The 22,490-nt window shown below is 39.8% G+C and overlaps 1 protein-coding gene across 1 annotated transcript in view; it reads right to left on the bottom strand.

Moving 5' to 3' along the window:
• MED27 (mediator complex subunit 27) overlaps positions 1-22,490 on the bottom strand; it is an 85,671-nt gene that overhangs the window by 45,346 nt on the left and 17,835 nt on the right. The window contains exon 3 of the mRNA XM_058818310.1: positions 7,177-7,307. Coding sequence (XP_058674293.1) covers positions 7,177-7,307 — 131 coding nt within the window. The remainder of the gene's footprint in view (positions 1-7,176; positions 7,308-22,490) is intronic.

Raw genomic sequence — 22,490 nt, 5'->3', positions numbered from 1 at the left:
ATCTACACAGGTCACAAAGCATCTGTAAAGTCCCAAAGTTAACATGATACATAACCCAAGTGAACAGCACTGGAAACAAACCAGAGAAATCAGACAATTTAAGAGCACCTGTTTTAAAATTTACCTGTTACACTGAAATAAAATTTCAACTGGATTACCCCTCCTCTCTTTTTTGTAGCAGAGTTTTGTAAGGTACCTTTGGCTACAAGCTGTGAGATGACCACTGTTATATCCCTGCTATGTTACTGGATTTAATCAACTGGAGCTGCCTAATGAAACCCTTCATGAAATAAAACTGTACTGTGGAGTTTTTTCTTTCCAGCTACATTATTCTGAGTGCTCAACAGTAAATACCACTTAACTGAGACAGATTGCCATTACATTGAACAGCAGACCCTTTCCCCTCATCACATTTTAACAAAACACACCCAGAGCAGCAGGACAAAACAACATCCACTCACAGAGCTCTGGAACATTTGTTTCTGCTGCTGATATGGGCAGCTGGGAAGGAAAAATATCTGTCTTTAAAGGCTTAGATTCATCTCTCATCCAAATGACAAGGGCTGGGTAACCCACTTGTGTCACACCTGAAATTCATAAAGGACAATGCAACATCCACCTCTGGAAAACTGAGCTCAAGGCAGGTTAATGATTTGTCATCACCCTGGAACTGACCCTGATCATTTCTTACACAGGTGGGTTCAGTCAAGGGAGATGCTTCCCCAGCTCTGGGATGCCAAATCTGGCCCCACGACCCCTGAACACACTGGAATCAGAGTGGGAGTCAGGGGTAAATGGCAACACACTGCAATTCCCACTGAAACAGCTTCACAGAGGAGCTCTGCAACAGCAGTTCAACAATTGACTCAAAATAAAAAGAAAACAGCACAATGATGTGATCCAAACTGTGCACAAGACATCAAATACTAAAATTAATGTTCGATTGATATGGTACACGGCTGCAAAGTAATTAAACTTATTCTTGTAAATATTATTGTCTTACAATACAAAGAACTAATTTTAAATCTTTTTTTTTTCATATAAAAGGGGATTAATTTATGGAGCAAAAGGGTCACATGTTGCAGCAACATGTTCTTCTACAGTTCCTGTTGCACTGTCTGGCTAAAATCAAGCTAAAGAATTCGGTGAGAAACTTAAACATGAACAGGGATATGAAATGAGCTCCCAGTCTTGAAAGTTATTGGAAACTGATCTCTTCCTTATTAATACAATTCCCCATCATGTACAAAAAGATATCTCCATGTTCCAGAATGCAAACAGAGTTTTAATCTTTAATTATATTCTCAACCTCAGCTCTTCTGGAGAGAAGTACAGATGTGGGTCTGAGGATTATTGCTTTATTACATTATCATCTCCATGGTATTTAATGAATATTGATACTTAATGCAGCTTTGCCAGTATAGGCAAAGAAGAATTTCAGAACTGTACAAAACTTCTGATGACTTTTCTCAAAACAGAAAATACAGGTACACACTTCACTCTTCTACTCTTGAACACTCCAGGAGGAGGCCCAAAGCTTGGAGTCCTGATACTGAATTATTGCAGCACTATTATTATTATTATTATTATTATTATTATTATTATTATTATTATTATTATTATTATTATTATCATCATCATCATCATCATCATTATCATTATTATCATTATTAACAACATTATTGCAATAACAACACTGGCTGTTAAATAACCTCACCCCTACACCTTGTGTCACACTGAACTGAATCAGATTCACCACTGAATTTGGGTTGGAAAGGACTAACATAGCATAATTAAACAAGTTCTCTTAAAAATTACAAAATTTATGAACATTTATTGTCTTAAGCATCTTTTGCCATTACCTTCAGAAATACCTGCCTCTTTTTTACGTACTGAAAATCCCTGAACTTAGGAAGCAATTAGATGCTGTTTATAAAACAAAATGCTGAAAAAATGCTTTCCTCCAAAAAACTCTTGGCAAAGGGCTCAGGATTTTTCCTTAATGCAAAAATGATAAATTATACAAGTTAAGTTCCAAAGAATTTATTCTGGCACATCTGATGACTGGGTGTATAGTGTGTGTGTATGTATATATGTATATATGTATATATATATATATATATATATATATATATATATATATATATATATATATATATAAAAATATAGCTGTTAAAACCAGCAACTTTTTAATTTAATACTATATCCTTCCTTAAAAGTAATTTTGAGTTTCCTGAAGAAGGCTCTTGACGAAAGCCAATGGAATCTGACAGTACTAATTATATGACAGAGCCATTGAACAGATAAGACATTAATGCTGTGACAGAACAACACTTTAAGTATGCTGGTATGCTGGTATTAAATTAAGCTCCAATAAACACAGAGTTTGCGATATCTGTAGAGTTCTGTTCCAAATCCAGATGAACAAATGCCTGCTGAACTTTTTAGGGAATCCACTCACCATACAGCATCTTTAGTAATGCAGTTCCAAAGGATGCAGAAAATATGGATTTCTTTTGAATATATCCTTCTTCTCTAGAAAAATTATCCAGATGAATTCTGAGGTGTAGAGAGCAGATCAGAGACCTCCTCCATCTCACCCAGAACAATGAGTAGAAACAGAGTGGCCATCCAGAGTCTCTATATCCTCAAGTCTTTGTTATCTCCTAAAAGAAAAGTTATCTCCACAGATTTTTTTTTTTTGCTCATTCATCTAGAACAGTATCATGGGCCGCACTGTATTTTCCTTTATTAAAAAGAAAAAAAAATAATTTTGCTGGTGTGCTCCTAGCAATAGAGTACAAATTTACAGAGATTTTTACTCAATCTATTACAGTATTTTCACTGTCAAGTCAGGGCATATATCAGACCACAAGAGGTTTACAAGACAAGTTGAAGAGCCTTAAAACAAAGAAACTGGACTCTCTTTTACTCAAACCTCTCTGTTCAAGCCTGAAGTTGTCAAACAAGAACAAGACTTCCACTTGTTTATTGTTTATAGTGTGCTTATTTCTTCAAAACCACAAAGTGACAACAAATGACCCTAAAAGGCACCATAAAGGGCAAGAGTCTCAGTACCTTCTGTAGTGATCAAGTTCTTGTTCTGGCAATTTTCATCCAGACAGAGAAGACAGATGATCATTCTGGGAGCACTGAGAAAGCCCCACACAACACAGCTATCAAAATCACAGGGTTTCCAACTGAGACTCCTAAAAATTCCCATTAAAACTGACTGACTCTTGTGTGTGCCACTGAACTCCACTGCAAGAACACAGAGAGCATCCTGGCCTTCCTCTTTTCCTCCTTCTCTAGCTCACAGTGGCTCACTGCTGCTCTCCAGCTGGACAGTGACACACCAGATTCCCTGGGACCCCAGCAGGGTGGTCTGTTGCCCTAATTTTTTAAGATTTTCTAAGCCTTCTGATGTTGACATTTTTGTAGCGAGCTTTCTCACACACTTTCTGTAAATAACTCATTGTTTTGCATTCTTTTATGGAGGAAGAGAAATCTGATAGACTGTTAGTTTGTCCAGTGTCATTGGAGAGGTGGCACTGTCACCCTCCAATCCACTGTCACTTTTAGAAAACTATAAATGTTAGAGTCAGAAAATAAACTTTTCTTTTTTCTTCACCTTGAGAACAGCGGTGTGAGCTTGTGTTCTTTTGTGTCCTATAGTGACAGTGGTCCAGCAGCAGGATTACCCTGTGGACTCCCTGCTCTCAGCACTCCCCAGAGAATTCTGCTGCCTCAGGGTCTCAGGGACAACTTCCTAACTGCAAATTTGTGGTGCCAAGCAAAATAATACCAGATTTATTAACTGCACCAATTCCTACATTTCAAGAAGAAAAGAAAAGCCCCACCATCATTTCCTATTGTCTTTATTGATTCCCAAGCAGGAGCAGCCACCCTGCTTGTCAGCAGGGCTGCACACAGACACTTCCCCAGGCTCTGGGAGGAGCTGACAGCTCTCAGCACTCCAGCAAACACTGCCTTGAGATTCCTGAACAGAAGGAAGGAACCCGCAGCCAGATGAGAGGCATGTGAGGGAATGCATCCATTAGCACGTACAGCGAGATGTCTTGTTAATAGAAGACAGAAGGAGGGACAAAGCAGGCAGAGAAAGCAGCCAGCAGTTAGTCATTTTCTCACACACATCATTTGGCTGGGAATGAGACACACATCAATCCAGGCTTCCTTTCTGCGCTTTCAGAGCCAAGGAAAACCAATACTGAAAAGCAAAACCCAACGCCAAAAGGCCTCGCTTCAAAACTGCTCAGCACACTTGCAAGTCCTCAAATAAACAGGGAGAAAATGCAGATTTTCCTCATAGGGCAGAGAACTTCCATTTTCAAAACCACCTTTTGGATTTAAAATTGTTGCTCTGTTTCAGATATTTACTAGTGAAGAATTAGAAGCTCTCACCTCCAAACCAAAGCACATCAGAGGACAGCCTAAGGTTGGGGAGGAAAAGGAATGAGGACCTGCCAAGAATCACTTTTGCCATCACCAAAACCTTTTCTCCAGCTCCTGCTGTGAGCATAAAATAGGAAGAGATGGCTGAGTCTCCAAGACAGGCATGGGTGTGCTTTGCTTGATTGGTTTCTTTTTAAAAAAAAGGCATTTTGGAAGGGAAAGAAGAAAAGCAGAGCAGTGATAGAGACTGAAGGCTCAAGTGAACAGTGAATTGAACAAAACTGGATTTTTCTGCTTTTGTGAGATGAAACACCATTTGGGAAGTTTTAGTTTGTGGAATACAACCCAAGTCTCACACCAGCAGCACAGATCAAAGACCTGGATGAACAAGAAAACTGCTCAGCTTGCACCACTGCCATGGGGAACGTGAAGCACAATAGCAAAAGTTACTCATGCAGTTTCTTCAGGGAACAGGACCATAAATAAACAGATAGTAACCTGCCCTCTAATAACACCTGTAACTCAAATACAGACATGTTTACTAGTAAACCAGCCATGTGCAAAATCTGCATAAGAATAAATTTGTTTTAGGAGATTCTTTGCCCAAATCATCACCTCTGATACCTCCTGAGAAAGTGTTTCCTGCATTCCTTTGCTGGCAGAGAGGATTTACTGCAGTGTTGATATTCACTCCAACCTGCTCTCCTGAAATGACATTTTGGCATACAGCTGGTTTCAACTCCTGTTTAAGAAAAGCTCAAGATAATATAGCTGTTCTGAACAACATTTAATAAACACTTGACTCATTGTTACTCAGCCCAATGACTTGTCACTGAACTTAATTTTAATAGCATACATCAAAGCAAAAATAGACCAAGAAATAGTTATCCCTTTCTTGATGAATTAATAAAGCTTAAAAAAAAAATCCATGGGATTTGCCATGGGAATATTAGGATGCAGGATGCCCTTTCAAGGAGATCTGTAGTTTTGCATCTGGATGTTTTCTTCTTTTGCATTTTATAAAGAATGAAGGGGAAAAAACCCCAGTGCATGATTCATCACTATTTGCATGAAACTACAGCAAAATCAAGATATTAAAATCCATTTGTCACACCTTTTTTTTTTTTTTTCTCTAAATACTTTTCATAAGCCTATTTCAATAAGTCTTTTCATAATCTCCTTCTGTCCTGTGCTGGAAACAAGATACTGAGCCCAACAGGTATTTGATTTGCCTTAATATCACTATTATTCTCTTAAGAGACTGAGATAGCAAAGAAGAACAAATATGGAAAGGTCAGAGAGGAGCCAGAGAGGAGGCAACCAGTGACAGATAAAGGGCCAGCTCAGCAGAAACACATTTTCCCTGTGAATAATGCTGGAAGAGGTAATAAGATACTGAAACATAATTCAACTACTGCTTAAAGTTTAGCTACCACACTAAAATTTCATTCTATCTGCAGATCCTAGGTAAATGCACCACCGAAGGAAAACCATCTACAGATAACAAGCCATATAATACCTTTAAATATGTATATTATGTATCTCACATTAAGATTTATACAGCTGCATCTGTTAAGGAACAGATTTTTGTATGCAAAAGTATGAGTTAGCTCTTTATACACATTTCTAGTAACTAGAGATGCCATGATTAAGAAATGAAAGAAAAAACACCAAAATACCTTAAGACCTTTGAAAAATCTGTGTTAACTGATATACCAGTATTCCAGTTTATAGACTTCCTGGAGAAGGAATCCATTTGATGTTCCAGATACCCCAACAAAGAAGGAAAACTAACCAGCCAGTTTGTCACAAGATACTCCTGTTCCATCCCACATATCAGAGAAACAAGATCTGGTTTTCCAACTACTGCTGGAGCCCCCTTCAAACCATTTTCCTTTGGCTGATATATTGGTAAAACAATACAGCATTTTATGGATTCTTGGATTACCAGCACTTTCAAGTTAATATACAAGGGGAAAGCTCTGTTGACTCTGATTTTTTTCACATTTCCTGTCAGAAGAAACCCTCTAAATGTTAACCTGTGAAATCTGGTGACAACAGGGACTTTTATTATTACAGCTACAAGGTTTTTGGTAGCACAGTGTTTATACATCAGTGACTCTTGTTTTGTGAAGAAAAGCAGGCAGTTTCCACAAACTACAAGGATGCTCAGCACAATGAACAATTGCTTAGCACTTCATTTTCTACATAATAATCATTTTCTTACAGGTAACTAAATATATTTCAGGTAGTTTATTAATTTATAAGCTTTGTTGTGCACATCTCTGTGTTTCTGGTATCACTACACACAGGCTGCTCAAAGTGTTGATACTCTCTGTCCTCAAACAATTTCTAAGTGTCCTCATAATTGCTTGTCACCTGCACAAGAGGTTCAGATCCAATGCAAAATTAACATATGGTGAACAGATGGACTCAGAACAGACGTTTGCCGAGAAAGTACTCACACCAAAGACTTTTTGGCTTCAGTCTTTTAGGACCTTCAGAAAAGTCCTGCTTGAAGCTCCAAGTCATAACAATCAGGTGAGCACTCATTCCTCAATGACAAGCTTGTGTTGCAAAAAGTTTTTTAATGACCTGCTACAAAGAGAATGTGTACAGAACAAAAATGCAAGCATGAGGTCGCTTATTACGATTACTGAAATTATTATTATGATTGAAAATTAAACCAAAAACCCATTAAGTTAATAAGAAATGTTTCACCCCCCTAAGCATGGAAACTCTTCCAAATATTCCATTACTTACTGAGGAGGCAGGACAAGAGTTGTTGGCTGGGCTTTGGGTCTGCGCTTTGCAGAGACTCCCATCTGGTTGGCCGAACGTTTCAGAGACTGCTGATTCAAAAGGCCAGATGCCAGCCCAGCATGGTACTGCAACTGGATAAGAAAAAACATATATATATTAAAATACACACCTCTGCAGTACTCTGTCTGTGTCAGAGCTCTGCTACCTGTGGCACCTGATTCAAATTACAGCCAGTCAGGAAGTTGGTGTGTGGTATTTCAGATATATTGCTGGGTGGAAGACAAAAATTTGTCTTCCACAAAGCACATGGGAAAAATCTGCTGTGAAATGGGAGCATTAGGGCAAGTAAGATGGAAAATCACGGACTTCCTCTCAAGTCTACCTCTCTTGAAACTTGGGCTTGCTTTTAAACATTGAAACTGTTTCTCCTCTCTAGGGACTAAACATTCTCATTTTAGGAAGAAGATAAGAGGAAGACAGATGCAACCTTTTCACAATATAAACCAGCTTTTTAGAAATAACACTCATCTTTTTCTTCTTAAACATAAAACCACAAAACATTTGCAAAGGAGTTTCTATCACTGTAAAGAAAAGTCTTGTTTTTAAAATATCTGCTTGCACATCTCCATAGCACTGCAGAACAATTCACATTCAGCAGCTTTCTCCTCAAAACTTCTCTTTTCCTTTGCCAATAAAAGACAAATTTTTGAAGGACACAACATGAATCTGCAGGATTTTGAGCTCTCAGATTTAAGAACAGCTACAGGGCTCTGCCTGTCCTGCAACCACCTCCAAGTGCAACAGGTTCTCCTCTGAACACTTCCAGTTACATTCTGAGTGCCCCAATTTTGAACTGGAAGGGGGAGGAGGATTCATTGTTGGACAAATGTGATTTCCTGCATCATTCCAGTACCTGGATCTATGTGTTCACTACATTGTCTGAAGATTTGTTCTGAAAAAGATGAATTGTTTCACAGTTAACCCCTCTAACCTCATGGTCTGCACATAAAAAATGGGTTCATCAGGAAAGTATGATTTTAAAATGTTCAGAAAACGAAATGGTCTCAGACCAAGCTGTTCTACAGGGGCTGAGTGAAAAAGAGGGATGAAAAGCTTGGAATGATGTACCCAAAACCACCTGTGAACAGGAGGGGAGCAGTGCCCTGACTCAGATGTCACTGCTCAGCACATCCAGGATTTCCAACAGGCTCCAGGTTCCCTTGGCTGCTGTGCCACGTGAGCTCAGCCTGGCACAACATGAAGACACATCACACTGCTAATGGGAAGGGAGCTGTGCTCTGCCAGGGAAGGGGGGGATTTTACTGCCCCAACCAATGGATTCTGCTCAAATTTGTTTTTCTCCGACAGTTTTCTGAAATGAAAAAAAATCAATGAGAGCGATGGAGGGTCCCTGTTTGAAAGGCCATGTTTCAGTGTCAGGGCTTAGTTTTCAATCTTCACTACCTGAATGTGCAGGGAGTGCAATATGCAGGGAATTAAAGGCAAAGACAGGCAGAAGAGCCCACTGACTCAAGGTATATGCTTTTCCTTTTCCTTCCTGCATCTTTTTGTACGGGTGACACCATCCACTGATGTGCCCTGTGCAGGTGTTTCAGGTAAACAACATTATCTGGACACTTGCTCAGAGATGGAAGTAATCACTTGTACTAATCAGAGATGGATTTTAAAGGTAACCTCTTAAAAACATTTCATAACCTCCCAGCTAGTGACATTTAGTGGTCAGGCATTAAAAAACAACCAAAAATCTACTAAAGGAATAAAAAACCCCCAGATTTTAAACCAAAATTTTGTCCTTCAAGGCTGACTCAAGTGATTAAGTTATTTTTATTAATTATAAGTATTTCTCCCTAATCTACCTTTGCTCTTAGGAATGCAGGTCCAACTGTCAAAACCTGTAAGGGCCATTAAATATTTACCAAACCATCTTTATAATGGGAGAAAAGGTCAAAGTTAATAAAACTGACAGGCAGCTTCTGTCCAGCTTGATTTATGCATTATTAAAGCATCACACTGTACTGCACAGAGTGCTCTCCTTTCTGGGGACAGGGGGTGTTCACTGAAGGGACCAGGAAATTGTTTCTTAATCATTTTACTGAGGAGCAGAAGCAAGACTGAAAATAGTGCCAAAGCAGGACCACAGGTATCAGAACTATGGCCAGGAGATTTATGGTCTGATGGACAGAAAATACAGGAGCCATTCAGTTCCCTTTTCTTCTTACAAAATCAACACCTTTGTCTGCCAGCACCAACCATGAGAGAAATATCAGCTAAAAACACACCAACCCCCCCAGCAAATTTTTGCTTACTAACAAGAGAATGCCATTTCCAAACACATTCTCTCCACTTTAGGGAAAAGTGCTGAAATGCACTGTCAGAGGATGCTGTGGGTGCTAAAAGGCTCAGGCAGGGAGGCTGAGAGGAGCTCATGGGACACAAATCCTGTTTGGGGTTAATGAGCACACAGAAGCTCAAGGAGTCCTGAATCCAGGGAATGCTGGTGGCTGCAAGAATACGGGGAGAAGGTTGCGGGCATGTGGAGACAGGAGGTGACAGAGCTTGGGTTGGAGCAGCAGAGCTGTTGTGCGCCAGCACCTTTTGGGGGGTGGTTTGAGACCTCACGGCCAAAAATTGCGGAATCGCCGATGGTCAAACCTGCCCTGGGCAAACCCAACAACATTCCCAACAATATTTCCCACAACATTTCCAACAACATTCCCCACAGCGTTCCCCCCAGCGTTCTCCCCAGCGTTCTTCACAGCGTTCCCCCCAGCGTTCTTCACAGCGTTCCCCACAGCGTTCCCCCCAGCGTTCCCCACAACCTCCCCCACAGCGTTCCCCCCAGCGTTCTTCACAGCGTTCCCCACAGCGTACCCCCTAGTGTTCCCCTCAGCGTTCCCCACAGCGTTCCCCCCAGTGTTCCCCCCAGTGTTCCCCACAGCGTTCCCCACAGCGTTCCCCACAGCGTTCCCCACAGCGTTCCCCCCAGTGTTCCCCCCAGTGTTCCCCCCAGTGTTCCCCACAGCGTTCCCCCCAGCGTTGCCCACAGCGTTCCCCCCAGTGTTCCCCCCAGCATTCCCCACAGCGTTCCCCCCAGTATTCCCCACAGCGTTCCCCACAACCTCCCCTCTGCTCCTGGCACCTGTGCCCAGTGGTGAATACTCACTGAAATGAGCACTGCACCAGGCAGTCGTGCAAATCATCCCCCTATCAGCTGCAGAGGATTTCCCCATCACTACTGCAAGCACCCACGTTTTCCAGCTTTGGGGAATTCCACCTGGCTTGTGTGAGGTTAAGCTTTCCCTAATGAAATATTTTTCTGTATAATATCAATGAGATTGATCCGTTTTCCCCAATACATGCAGATGAAACAGCAAATCTATTTCAGAAAAGCAAGAAATCAAAACCAGCAACAACAAAAATCAATTGACAACATTTAGCAGCCAGGATAAACCCCAGTGCCAACTTGTACAGGTTTATGATGAATCTCATGATAGCTGACATTTTTCTAAAAACTGCAGTTCCAAGCAGATGTGTGAATTCTGCTTAGGAATGTAGGAAAGGTACTGAAAGTAACACTCCAATACATACAAATGCTTTACATGAAGCTAAATAAAAACAGAACTTGGATTACTTTAAATTATTTTTTAAAGATTAATTATTTTTCTATGTTAATGGCCACACAGCTAGATTTTCTAGCACAAAATGCTATCACTAATATTTCACATTTTCAGTGCTCCTGAGTATATTAAAAGTATATTCCTGTATTAACAGCTCTTAATCTTCCTCACTAAGTGAAAAGTATCAACAGTGAAAGCACTTGGGAGTTACTTTTCTCACAGCTGAATTGTAAGGAGGGCAATTTCTTCATCTACATAAGATGTCTTTGGCTTTCACAGGAACTATTTAAACAAAAAAAGGTGTATTAAAGAATTACAGATCTGATTTAGCACTGAAAGCATTAATATTTTTAAAGAACTTAATCACATAATATCTTTTCCTTACTCTACTCCAGTGACCCCTCTTACCAGAAATAAGGTAACAATGAAAATAACCAAAAAGAACCTCTACATCCCCCAAAAATCCTGTCTTGTGCAGATGATCTTTAAGATTTAGAGCAGACAGAAAACTCTGTTATAGCCAGAACCCTGCAGGAAAGGCCCCTTTGTTCAGCTGAGCAGCACTGACCATATTGTGACAGCTTTCCATCTTAGCCTCTAGGGTTACTTTGCAGTGAATGTTATGAAACCACAAACATGGGCCCAGTGCTCATTTAAAACTTTGAAAACTAAAGCTTCATCATTAGAATCAAGCTGGGTCTAGAGGTCTTGAGTTTAAATAATTCATGGGCTGGAGATTTTGCATGTGCTGACTGCTGCCCAAACAAGTGAGTACACTGCAGTTACTGACAAGGCCATCCAAAGTTGCAAAACTGGTTGAAAGAAGGTAAGAATCAAGGAAAAAAAATTAAAAAGCAATCAATTGGAGCATTAGCAACTGATCACATCAGCTACAGCTGCACATTACATTTATATTTTGCTATTAATTAAAGCTTTCTAAGCACCAACACTTTAAAAAGTGAAATCAGAAGAGTAATTTTCTTTGTAATCACATTACCCTGTTATTTATTATTCCATTCTTATGTAAATCCTTAGTGATCATATATATAAGCAGAAAAACATTTTCTCAGATCCAGATAATGTAAAGTTTATTTCCATTCCTCCAAGGAATGCCTTTTAGAGAGGTGGCTGACAGATACTCACTGTAATCCTGGGGATGCACATTTGCCTCCTTTAGGATGCACAGTGCTCTGCCCCTCATCATTAAGCAACTTCTCCCTTGCAGATGAAAAGGGATTTGTTTATTATGATAAAACTCTACTTGCTCTTTTGAAAGAGCAACCAGCAAGCAAGCAGGACACTCCCACAGTTTCATCTCTGCAGAGTAAAGCAAGCAAGAGAGAAATTATACTACCTTAATTGATATTTTAAAGCTTTTCTCAGATAATGAGGCCTGTTTGGAAATTCTCTTTTTCTCCCAACAACGTTTGATCATTTTAGGACAGCTGAATTCCTGACTTGACCAAAGCAGCATCAATAAGCCAAAAGGAGAGTCTCCAATTTCTCTACTCATTGGTTTTCCTCTTGTTGAGCCGGGTTGCAGGCTTTTCAATTAATAGAAAAACTAGACAGCATGTCTTTGCTCTATTTTACTATTTAATTAGGACATTTTATTCTATTTTTAAAAAAGCATTTATGCCCCCTTTCCAGTTTATAACAACATTTAAGCCAGAAACATGCTATCCATGAGAGGAACAAAGGCTGCTCCCATCTCATTCTTTTTTTAAATCTCTGTGGAAAAGTTATTGCCCCTTTTGCCAAACACCCGGATCTGACTAAATGTGTCAGATCTGTCACTAAAATGTGACAATTATGAGCTCACACTTCTCTTATTGTCCCCTCTCATGCCTGGGCTGTGAGATGCCAGGTCTATAAACCGGGATATGGAGCAGGCTGGGAACATCACCCTGCACAGGCCTTCTCCCTTAGGGCTCTCTCCTCCCTCCCTCCCTGACCTAGGGAGTTCAAAAACAAGCTGAGACATTTTTATTTATTTATATATATAATGACACAATAACAGGAAATGCATTGATACACATCCCTGTTTCTTTTAATGTCTTGTTTTTGCTACAGGTTTTATTCGATTGTCTCTGAATTCCTATTTTTGCTGAGAGTGCTGTTTTACTTAGTGTCAGATTTCAGCCCTAAAATGTGTTCTTCCTACTTTTCTTTTGAAAACACAGAAGTTCTGCTGATGAATGACTGCTGATGAATGCTCCCTCACTCCAATACTGCTTGCAAGTCTTTGGCTTTTAACCATGCAGAGATAGCAAATCTCATGGCACTTTCTTCAAGGAATTGGTCAAAACTTCAGTATCTGCATCCTTGCTGCCAATAAAATGACCTGCACTGCTTAAAGTCTCTGCAAAAGCCAGTACTCCTCCTCCACCTTTTAAAAAAATGTTCTGGAATCCATTTAATAGCTACAGAAATTATATATTCTTGTTTTTTTGGATAATGTCAACATAAAGGGACACAACACAGCCACCACCATGGATTTTAAAGGGATCTAGTGTTTAAATTGGATAAAGAGGCATAATAATCATAATCTGGGGTTACAAGCTACTTTATGCACTCTTTAGAAGAACAACTGTATTTTATGCTTCAAATGTTTATACCTCCAGGTATTCTGAAGGATTTGAACATACATATTTACTGAAAGATAACTAAATGAACCAGCATTTATTTCCTTGTATATGCAGCTACGACACAAACACATAACAGAATCACAAAAAGCAAAGTAGAATTATTACATTGTGTTCTGCATATAAATGACAAAATAAACTTAGGTGTAGTAACAAACAGCAGCAGCAGGTTATTTTTGAGTAACCCTGAAGGCAGGTGGTGGGTACAGAGGTTTTTCAGAATAGGTAAATGGTCTCATGTCACTCTGTGAGGTGTATTCACAATTGTGTGCTCCTTTAATGGACTTCATTAAAGTCTAAAGACCCAAGAAGTGCACATGATCAATAGCTGACAGAAAATCCTAATTCCTTTTTGACAGAAGCATTATCTTTGTATAGGACAAACTATCTGTAGCAGGGGAAAGTCATCATTAAACTCCAAGATAAGGATACAATTAGTGCCTTCCCCCACAGCTCTGTGCTCCCTTAAACAGCCACCAGAACTCTGGAGACACTGCTCTCCTGCTAAAATTAGTAATTTCTAAAGCCCTAGACTAAATCTTTGGTGTCAGGGGCTCAGGTGGCAGCTGTGTCAGTATGAAGGATGACCTGCTGCCTCTGTGACAGGGCGTGCTCAGGTGCTTACACAAGGAATGGGAAGATAAAGCTCAAATGGCAGAATAAAGGGCTGCAATCAGGTACAGAAACACTCCCCAAGTGTTGTCCAGCACCCTGCCATGATTTGCAGCTCTGAGGGGAGCTTTACTACAGCAAACAAAGTGCTTTACAGACAAATCAAGGAATTCATACTTTTCAATATAATGCCTACATGGTGCAGGTTATGTAAATCCAACCAGTACAGTGCACAATCAGGCAAAGCAGAGATGAGGGAAATCCATTAGTGGGAAAGCAGTGGAACAGTAATAACAACACCCAGTACTTGTGCTGCTGATTTATTCTCTCCCTAACTCATTCAATTTAATTATTTTAACTTCTGTTGAATGCCTTTCCTTAGCTTTGGTGACTTGCACAAAAATTAAAATGCACAATATCTTTAGACTTTAGGCAGATACCCATACTGATGTCTGACAACAGCCCAGCTGAGGGTTTTCCTGCCAGCACAGGGAAACCTAGCTTTCCTCAGCATCCTGTGCCTTTCCTGAAGGGGAAATTAGAAGACCACAATTCCACAGTCCATCCCAAGGCTCTGCCAAGCTACACCAAACATCACCACACTCTTCTGTGACCACCCCACTGTACCAGCAGAAAGAGCTGAAGGAATATTGTTTAAACTGAGCTGAAGTTGCCAAATTAGGAGCTAATTCTTCCTTAAATGGTTACTTTTACTAATATCTTTCTTTACATCCAGCAGGCATCCTGAAGCAAGGCTGCAGGGGATGCTGATTTCCAGCCTGCCAGTGACAAGCAATTAAAGCTTGGAGACTTCTGGAACAGAATGCAAGAGGCCTATTCCCCTATTCCTACAACAGCTGCAGGATATTCATGAGCAGATTGATTTATCCATCTTTTCTAGACACTATGAAGTAACCCACAGAAAATATTCATCCACAAATAAGAGCAAATCTTAAATTTAAGATCACTATTATCACTAATTAAACTAAGAGGTTTTAACTCTCATCCTTCCCACGTAACACCAGAGACTTTTACAGAGACAAACCCTGGAATCACCACAGGTGTCTGGAAATCCTGAAAAATCTGATTAAAAGCTATTTCAAGTAAGACATCCAAAAAATCAGTAGACATTTATAAAAGTCGTAGGCAAATTACCTCTTCAGACATCAAAGAATTAAGTTATGAATGTTTTTGGGAATGCAAAAAGAATCTATCAGGTTTGATTGATAAAAGTGTAGCTTTTAACTAAGACTGAACAAATGGAAGACTGGCAACATTCTTTTCCAGAATAATATGCTTCCTCTGCTTTTTTCCAGCATAGTGCACATAAATCAAAGAAATGTTAAAGAGGCCCATACATCACAAGTTGGCATTTCTAAACTATTTACAAAATCTGTTATAGTGAAGAGGATGGAAAACACAAAACTGTGACCAGCAAAGTTCCTGAAAGAAAAAAGGTACTTCTACCATCCCAGCAGGGTAAAGGTTGGAAACTCTTGATTGTAGAGTTTAAAATCATTAAACCAAAACAATCCTGATAATGCAGGGCTGCAAAAAGCAAACAGTATAGAGTTACCAGCCAACATCTGGTGACAACTAGACCAGAGCACTGAGTACCATGTCCAGGGATGGTGATTTCACTTTCCTGATCAGCCCTTTCCAATGCCTGAGCAGCTTTTCTGTGGAGAAATCGTCCCTCACGTCCAACCTGAACCTCCCTGGAAATGCTCTTAAGGGGCTTTGAAGTACAAAAGCAGGGCTTTGTACTGCAGAGAGCCCCAGAAATCCAGTGCTGAGCTGTGTATCCACCACATCTTCACATCCCCACATCTATGCACACAACAGATTTCAACAGATTAGGTTTTCCTCAACTAATTTTACAGATGAGAATCTCTTCTTTTGAAAGGAAAGAAGTGGATTATGGAAAGTTTATGTGTCCATCTGTTGGAGATGTCACACTCTGACTAGAGAGTGCAAAAAGCACAGAGATGTTTTACAACCAAATCCCAAACTTACAGTAGTCTGAACGAGTGAAGAGCCATATGCTTTGCAAAAAAACACCTCTTTTGCTACACATTTTTTTGCCACAGCACAAAGAGTAACAGTTCGAAAGCTGCTGTAATCTTTATTTCTGAAAATAGATCACATATTCTTACTCTCATCTGCCACACTCGGGTGAGTTACTGATAGCAAACCAGAAAAACAAGGAAATACTACTCTGGGAAATGCAAATTAAAGGCATCCTGCACTGCAAGGAGATACTTGCAGCTACAGAAGAGGGGCAGCTCAGAGAACCCAGGACTGGGATGATGCACAACAGAAGGTTTGGTGCAATGACACATGAAATGCTTTTACAGTTTTCTCTGTTGGAGACTTGCAGTGGGAGCATTTGAGATGAAGCTGGGGGACCTCAGAAATAACTTAAAGAGTAAAACAAATGGAATACACTTCATCCTATTTTCATGGGAGCTTATAATGATATTATAATTAACTCAATTACACCACAAGATTAATAGCCTTTAAAACGCTCCCAGTCATTCATTACAGGCCTAATTAAAACTCTCTTTTGGTGCTGAGCCAGCAAGAAATATGAAATTACTTACTAGCAACCATATAGAAGTATACAAGGTATTACCTTTACTATGCTAGTGTTTCCATGGTCACAATTCAGTGAGAAGTTTGGATTTGGGTTGTTTGGGTTTTTTTTAATACCAAAAACAAAAAGAAAAAAGGACAAGATCCACTTTAGAGGCTCCAACACCTGCAGCAGCATATCAGCTCACTACAGCTAACCAGTTTATTTCTAGTTTTGCTGCAACAGTTAAGGGCTTCTACAATAGCAGATGCCTTTCCTCCCACACATCAATTAATTTGCAAATGCGCTCAGGTTGTAGAAATAATGAAGTGCTGAATGCTTCTCTATTGACAAGTTTTGCTGTCAGGAGGTGGATGCTGTGGGCGAGGTGCTAAAATCCTCTGCTTCTCTCTGCATGCCAAAGGAAAGACACCACACGAAACTTGGACATGAAACTTGCTCACAGCTAACAGGGCACATCAATTACTTTATTTACTCCTCTCCTGTTGGAACCAAAAGGAAGAGATCCTCTCCAAAAGCTGTTTATTGTGTTTATTTAGGGATTTATAACACACCGTTTTACAGGGAGGTGGGAGGTTTTGTGCTGACCCAAGAAACATTGTGTATTTGAGGAGAAAAGTAGTATTTTTCATGTATTTTTAGGTATGCTAAAAAAATTACATTAAAATTAAGGTTACAAATGAAGAATTCCGTAACGAGGAAATGCTTCATAATGCCTGTGCAATCTAAATTAGTCTGCCTGTGCTAAGGATTCAGACTTTCATTATGTGCTTCTTTCAAGACCTCAAATTAAGCACAGCCTGCAGGATCTCATGGATGAAGAGGCAGTTACTCAGCACCGTTTTCATGCACAGAATGTTATTTGCAGCATCTCACACAATGCCCACACTTCTCCTCTCAGATGCCTTCTACCATATTTTCCTGCTTTATTCTGCTTCTTTACAAATACTGTTAAATTTACCTTCACAATTCTTATTCCACTCATGCTGGGTGTGGATCTGAGGAAATCTCAGATTTTTAACAACACTAAATGTTTTTACTACATACTTACTATGTTTGTAGTAGAGTTTCCATAGATAATGACTGCAGTCAGGTGCTGAGCAAGTCTTTCAAGCAGCCAGAGGAGGCTTTCACCAGGTTGTGGCAAGGTTGGAATCTCTATCCCCACTTCTACCACTAGAAATAAAGGATTAGTCTGGAGCAGTCCATTGTAACTTTCTGTCTGGACCAGCCACTAATTGGAAATAAAGCACATCTGGCCAGATATCCTCTGCAATCAAGTTTAAAAAATTGTAAGTTCTGAACTTTCAGGCAGGTCCCAGACTATTCCTCTCCAACTCTTCCCATGCTTAATGACCACAGGTGTTTAAACCATCCACCTCAGCAGCAGTCCAGATTTGATAAACTTTTATCTTCAATTACTGATTTTTTTTTTGTTTGCTATAATAAAGAAGCCTCTTACTCACTTTCCCTCCAATAGAAGTTGGTAAAAAGCAGGTGACCCATCCATTATCGTTTCTTTCTTGACTTGTTTGATCATACAGAAGCAGCACAGGAAGCCAAATGCTTCTGGCTCAGTTCTCACCTCTCTCAACTAGAAAACCTCATATTAATGAGCGCTAGACAAATGGTAACTAGGTAGTTTTACAATTAAAATGATGCTTAAAATAATTTTCAAGTGTTAATAACTGAAAATGCTATTTTAGTAAAGGTACTAACAGGTAAGGAAATTTGCTGTAAAAAATAGATGATTTTCTGCTTTTTAAAATATGCAATTTTCAGGCTGACCTTGTTCCTTTTAAATTTTTATAGCATCTTCAGTTCCAATTTGAGATTTTCATATGGGGTAGGCAAACCTTCTTATGTTCTGTATTAAATGCAAGACACCTCCTTGGCATGATCTGCAATATTAATAATATAACAGTACCAATTTCAGGAGCAGCACTGTAGCATCAACACATGCATACCTACATGAATCAAAATTTAACCATGTACATCATGGATATCTTTAATAGATCACAAGAAAAAAGCAGTTCTAAGACAGCTCAAAGACAATTTGAGATTTCCTCTTTTGCCATGCAAACACATGACCTTGTCATGCCTCACAAGGTAACACTGAGGTAGCTGATGCAAGAAAACATATGCTTCTTTTTACTGGGCTCAAAATAGGAACAGAGGGGAAGGAGAATAAAACTCAGGGCCAAACCCAGGTTTCTGAAGACCAGACTTGCAGCTGTCACTGTACTGAGCAAAAAATGTCCCCACCCACACGAGCCCTACAGGATTCCTAACACTGACTGCCACTACAGAATTGGGAAAATATTTTCTGGAAATTACAAACATTAGGGATTCATTACTTAGCCAGGAATTTGCACTGGTGTTATCACAGGGTTTTAAGACTTGGAGATTGAGGCATTTTTATGTTGCTGTGGGACACAGTTAAAGCTACAGGAAAATAGAAATTATTATTTTTCATGGATTTCAAAGGAGACTGACATATATTTGATTTTCCATGCACTGGCTGTCTTGCAGGCACTCTTCAACAATCCAATTACTACTTAAATGTTGGCCATCTAGCCCACAGACATTTCAGATCCTCATTTAAACCTGGACATACCTTATTTCTGTATCTTGATAATCACTATGAAAATCCTACCAGATCAAAGCCCAGCAGTTTATCAGTAGCTCAGTTCAAGGCACCAAGTAAACACACATTCCTCTCACTGCTCTGTGGACTTCATTACTAATGAAGTAAAAATTGCAGACATCAATCTATTGCTTCAGATGGCCATCATCAGAAAAATAAACAGTAATGTGGCTGCTCACAGTGGCTCATCTGGCACATTCACTGGAAGATAAATTAAAAGCACTAATGACCAGAGCATAAGAAGCAAGGGAATAACATTGGATTTGAATAGAAAATGCTCCTACAGTGCTTCATTCAACCAAGGCTGTGTTTTCTCCCTCAATCTTAAGATAAGCAACTATCAGTGATGTTTTAATTACTTCACCCATCTCTGCTGAAGGCCATGCTGCCTACAAGCCCCTACAGAAGAAATGAACACTACTGGCACTTTTTTCTGAATGTTCCACAGTATGAAGAAAAAATGAAAGGCAGGAAAATAAAAAAAAAATCACCACAATATTCTTTAATCTCTTGAAAGAACCCGTGAGGCTTTGAGGAGGTTCTCCTTCCCTGCATTACCCAGTTCACAGCTGTTATCACACCCATCCCTGAACTGGGTAATTCCAGAAAGTCCAGCTGCCTCTGGGAAACAGCACTGACCTCCCTAGACATGGTTTGTGTGGTAACAAAATTTCAGCATCACCCTGCACTGGTCTCCAACTCATCCTATTGACTGCTTCCCATGAAAACCTCAATACATCCCATATATATGGTCTGCCACTTCCCAAAGCTTGCCAGTCCTGAACAGCCACAGAATACCTTATATTCTAACTTATTCTTCTTTTCTTCACCTCAAAACCCAAAGTAACTCCTTCTCCAACAGTTCTGAGCTGGCCAGGAGCAAACTCCCTATGGAGCTGAGCACAGCACAGTGCCTATCAGTGCAGAACACTGGAGAACCCCTGCAAGTGGGAATGTAAAAATACATCATACATGTAAGAAAAACAAAACCCAAACCTGTATCTTTTGGTCTTGAAAACAGAAAAGGAAATTGTATTAAAAAAACCCGATGCAACTTACATTATAGTTGGAATTTTCCATTACAAATACAATTTTGAAGTAGACATGAGCTGATAAATTCAGCATTAAGTTTTCTAAAAGTATTCTCAACTCTTCAGCAGTGCATGTACTTACACAACCAAAAAGGATCTTTCTGTATGAGCTCATAGCACCAGCAATATGACAAACTGGTGTGCATTTAAGGAAACTGGGGCGGTGGGGGAGCCAGACACTGCTTCTCACAAATTAGGATTTTTGAACTTGTTTCCCTCACTTCTCCAGCTACAAAATCTTTTTTAATGAGGACACTACCTACCTACCTCACAAAGTTTATTTTATCAAGCCAGTAATTCAGCAACACGAACAACTGACAATTGACTCAACTATAGCTTTTGCCTGAGGCATTCACAAAAACATAAAAGAGCAAGAAAAACTTAAAAATGGTGCTGGAGAGCTGAAGCCTTGCTGGCGGCACGCTGAACAAACAGGAACAATTGAAAGCTGAGGAGCAGTCAGTAATTTATACTACTGAGCCCAATGCCTGGACAGTAAGGAAAACAGATGGCTCTGCAATATGGAGATGGCTCCATGAAAAGCACTCAGCACAGGCATGCTGCAACAGCTCAGCAGCAATAGTTTGCCTGGCTGTAACAGCAAAGCAAAGCAAATCCCATCATTTCACGGGATAAAACAAAAGAAAATTAAACGAGAGTAAAAGAAAACACAAGTTCTTATTACAGTTGGCCTATATTCCATGATAAAGCGTGGGCTCCTTCAGAGTTTTTCCAAGAGTCCTGCACAGACAGTTCTGTGCAAATAAATGAGCTCCATCCACCCAGAGCAGCTCCTCTTCCTGTCCCGGCCCCCTCCCAGGAATTCTGCATCACACCCAACGTCTCTGAACGTCAGCTATTTAGTTCTACTTTTAGCTCTGCTTTAAATAAAAAGTGTGTGGAGTGCAAGCTGCATAATGAAGGCTCAAAACCATGGAGATGGCACAGACTGCACCGGGCAGCATCACCAAGCTGAGGGGGTTTTAGGGTTTGCTTTTCTTGCTGGCAGATTTATTTACACGGAACACAACCAAAATTTGCCAAAGGAAGTTTCCAACTCTGTGCTGGAGGAGATAGAAGCTGGTTCCATATGGAAATGGCCCTGTTTGAGCCTTGAGGACAAACCCAGAGGCAATGGCAGGGAACACATCAACAAACACATCAACACAGGAAGAGAGGGCGAAGGAGTTCTTGACAAATGCGTAAGGACCTCAGACTCATTTTTTTCAAGTATTGCATTTCAAGGCCATCGTGACTAAGCAATATACCAGTTATGCAAGGACTTAAAATAAGCTAAAAATCTAGCACAAAACTTTTCAGAAAGGCCAAAACATTATAAACTCTTTGACCGTAAGAACCTCTTAAAATAAATATATACTCACTGTGGAACCAGAGCACAGGTGAAAGCCTCAATTTAAAGCCAAGCATAAGATCCTTCTTCCTCTGCAAGTTTCCTGTGATAAATCAGGTTGTTTAAAGGGCAAGCTCAGTAGCTGGATTTAGCAGAGAAAATATCATCTTGCCTTGCACACCATGACAGGTGATGCTATTCAGCTACAGATTATGCTGACATATTCCTGTTTCACCTACAGGATTGTTTTAATTTAAAAAAAAATCCACTAAAACGAGTGTTTTACTGTAGAATATTGTCTATTATTTTTCTTAAATCAAAACTCACTGACACAGTTGCTGATGTTGGTAAAAGGCCTCTGCACACAGTTTTACACATGGTTTAGAATTCAGTATGAGCACACAACTGCCTGAACTTGGGGTAGGCTTGTAAAACTCAAAAGCACAAGTTTATCATCACTCTCAGGGAGTAACCAAATATTATTGTTCTTTAAAGTAATTATCAAATAGAAAATCAAAGCAAGTTAGTTTTAAGGAAGATGCTTTCAGATATATTTATTTTTCCAGACTTAAGCCTGAGACATTGTACAAGAATTAGAACAGAACCTGCAGTGTAGAGTCCCAGCATCCTCCTGCCAGGACTGTGGCCACTGGCATTGCTCTTCTCAAGAAAGCAAATATTAAGATTGATTAAACACCTTTGTTCAAGCACTTTTGATAATAAAGGGATTATTC

Source organism: Ammospiza caudacuta, chromosome 21, assembly GCF_027887145.1.
Source record: "Ammospiza caudacuta isolate bAmmCau1 chromosome 21, bAmmCau1.pri, whole genome shotgun sequence".
NCBI lineage: Eukaryota > Metazoa > Chordata > Aves > Passeriformes > Passerellidae > Ammospiza > Ammospiza caudacuta.
The sequence above is the reverse complement of the archived record's forward strand: the minus strand, read 5'-3'. Positions and strand labels throughout refer to the sequence as shown.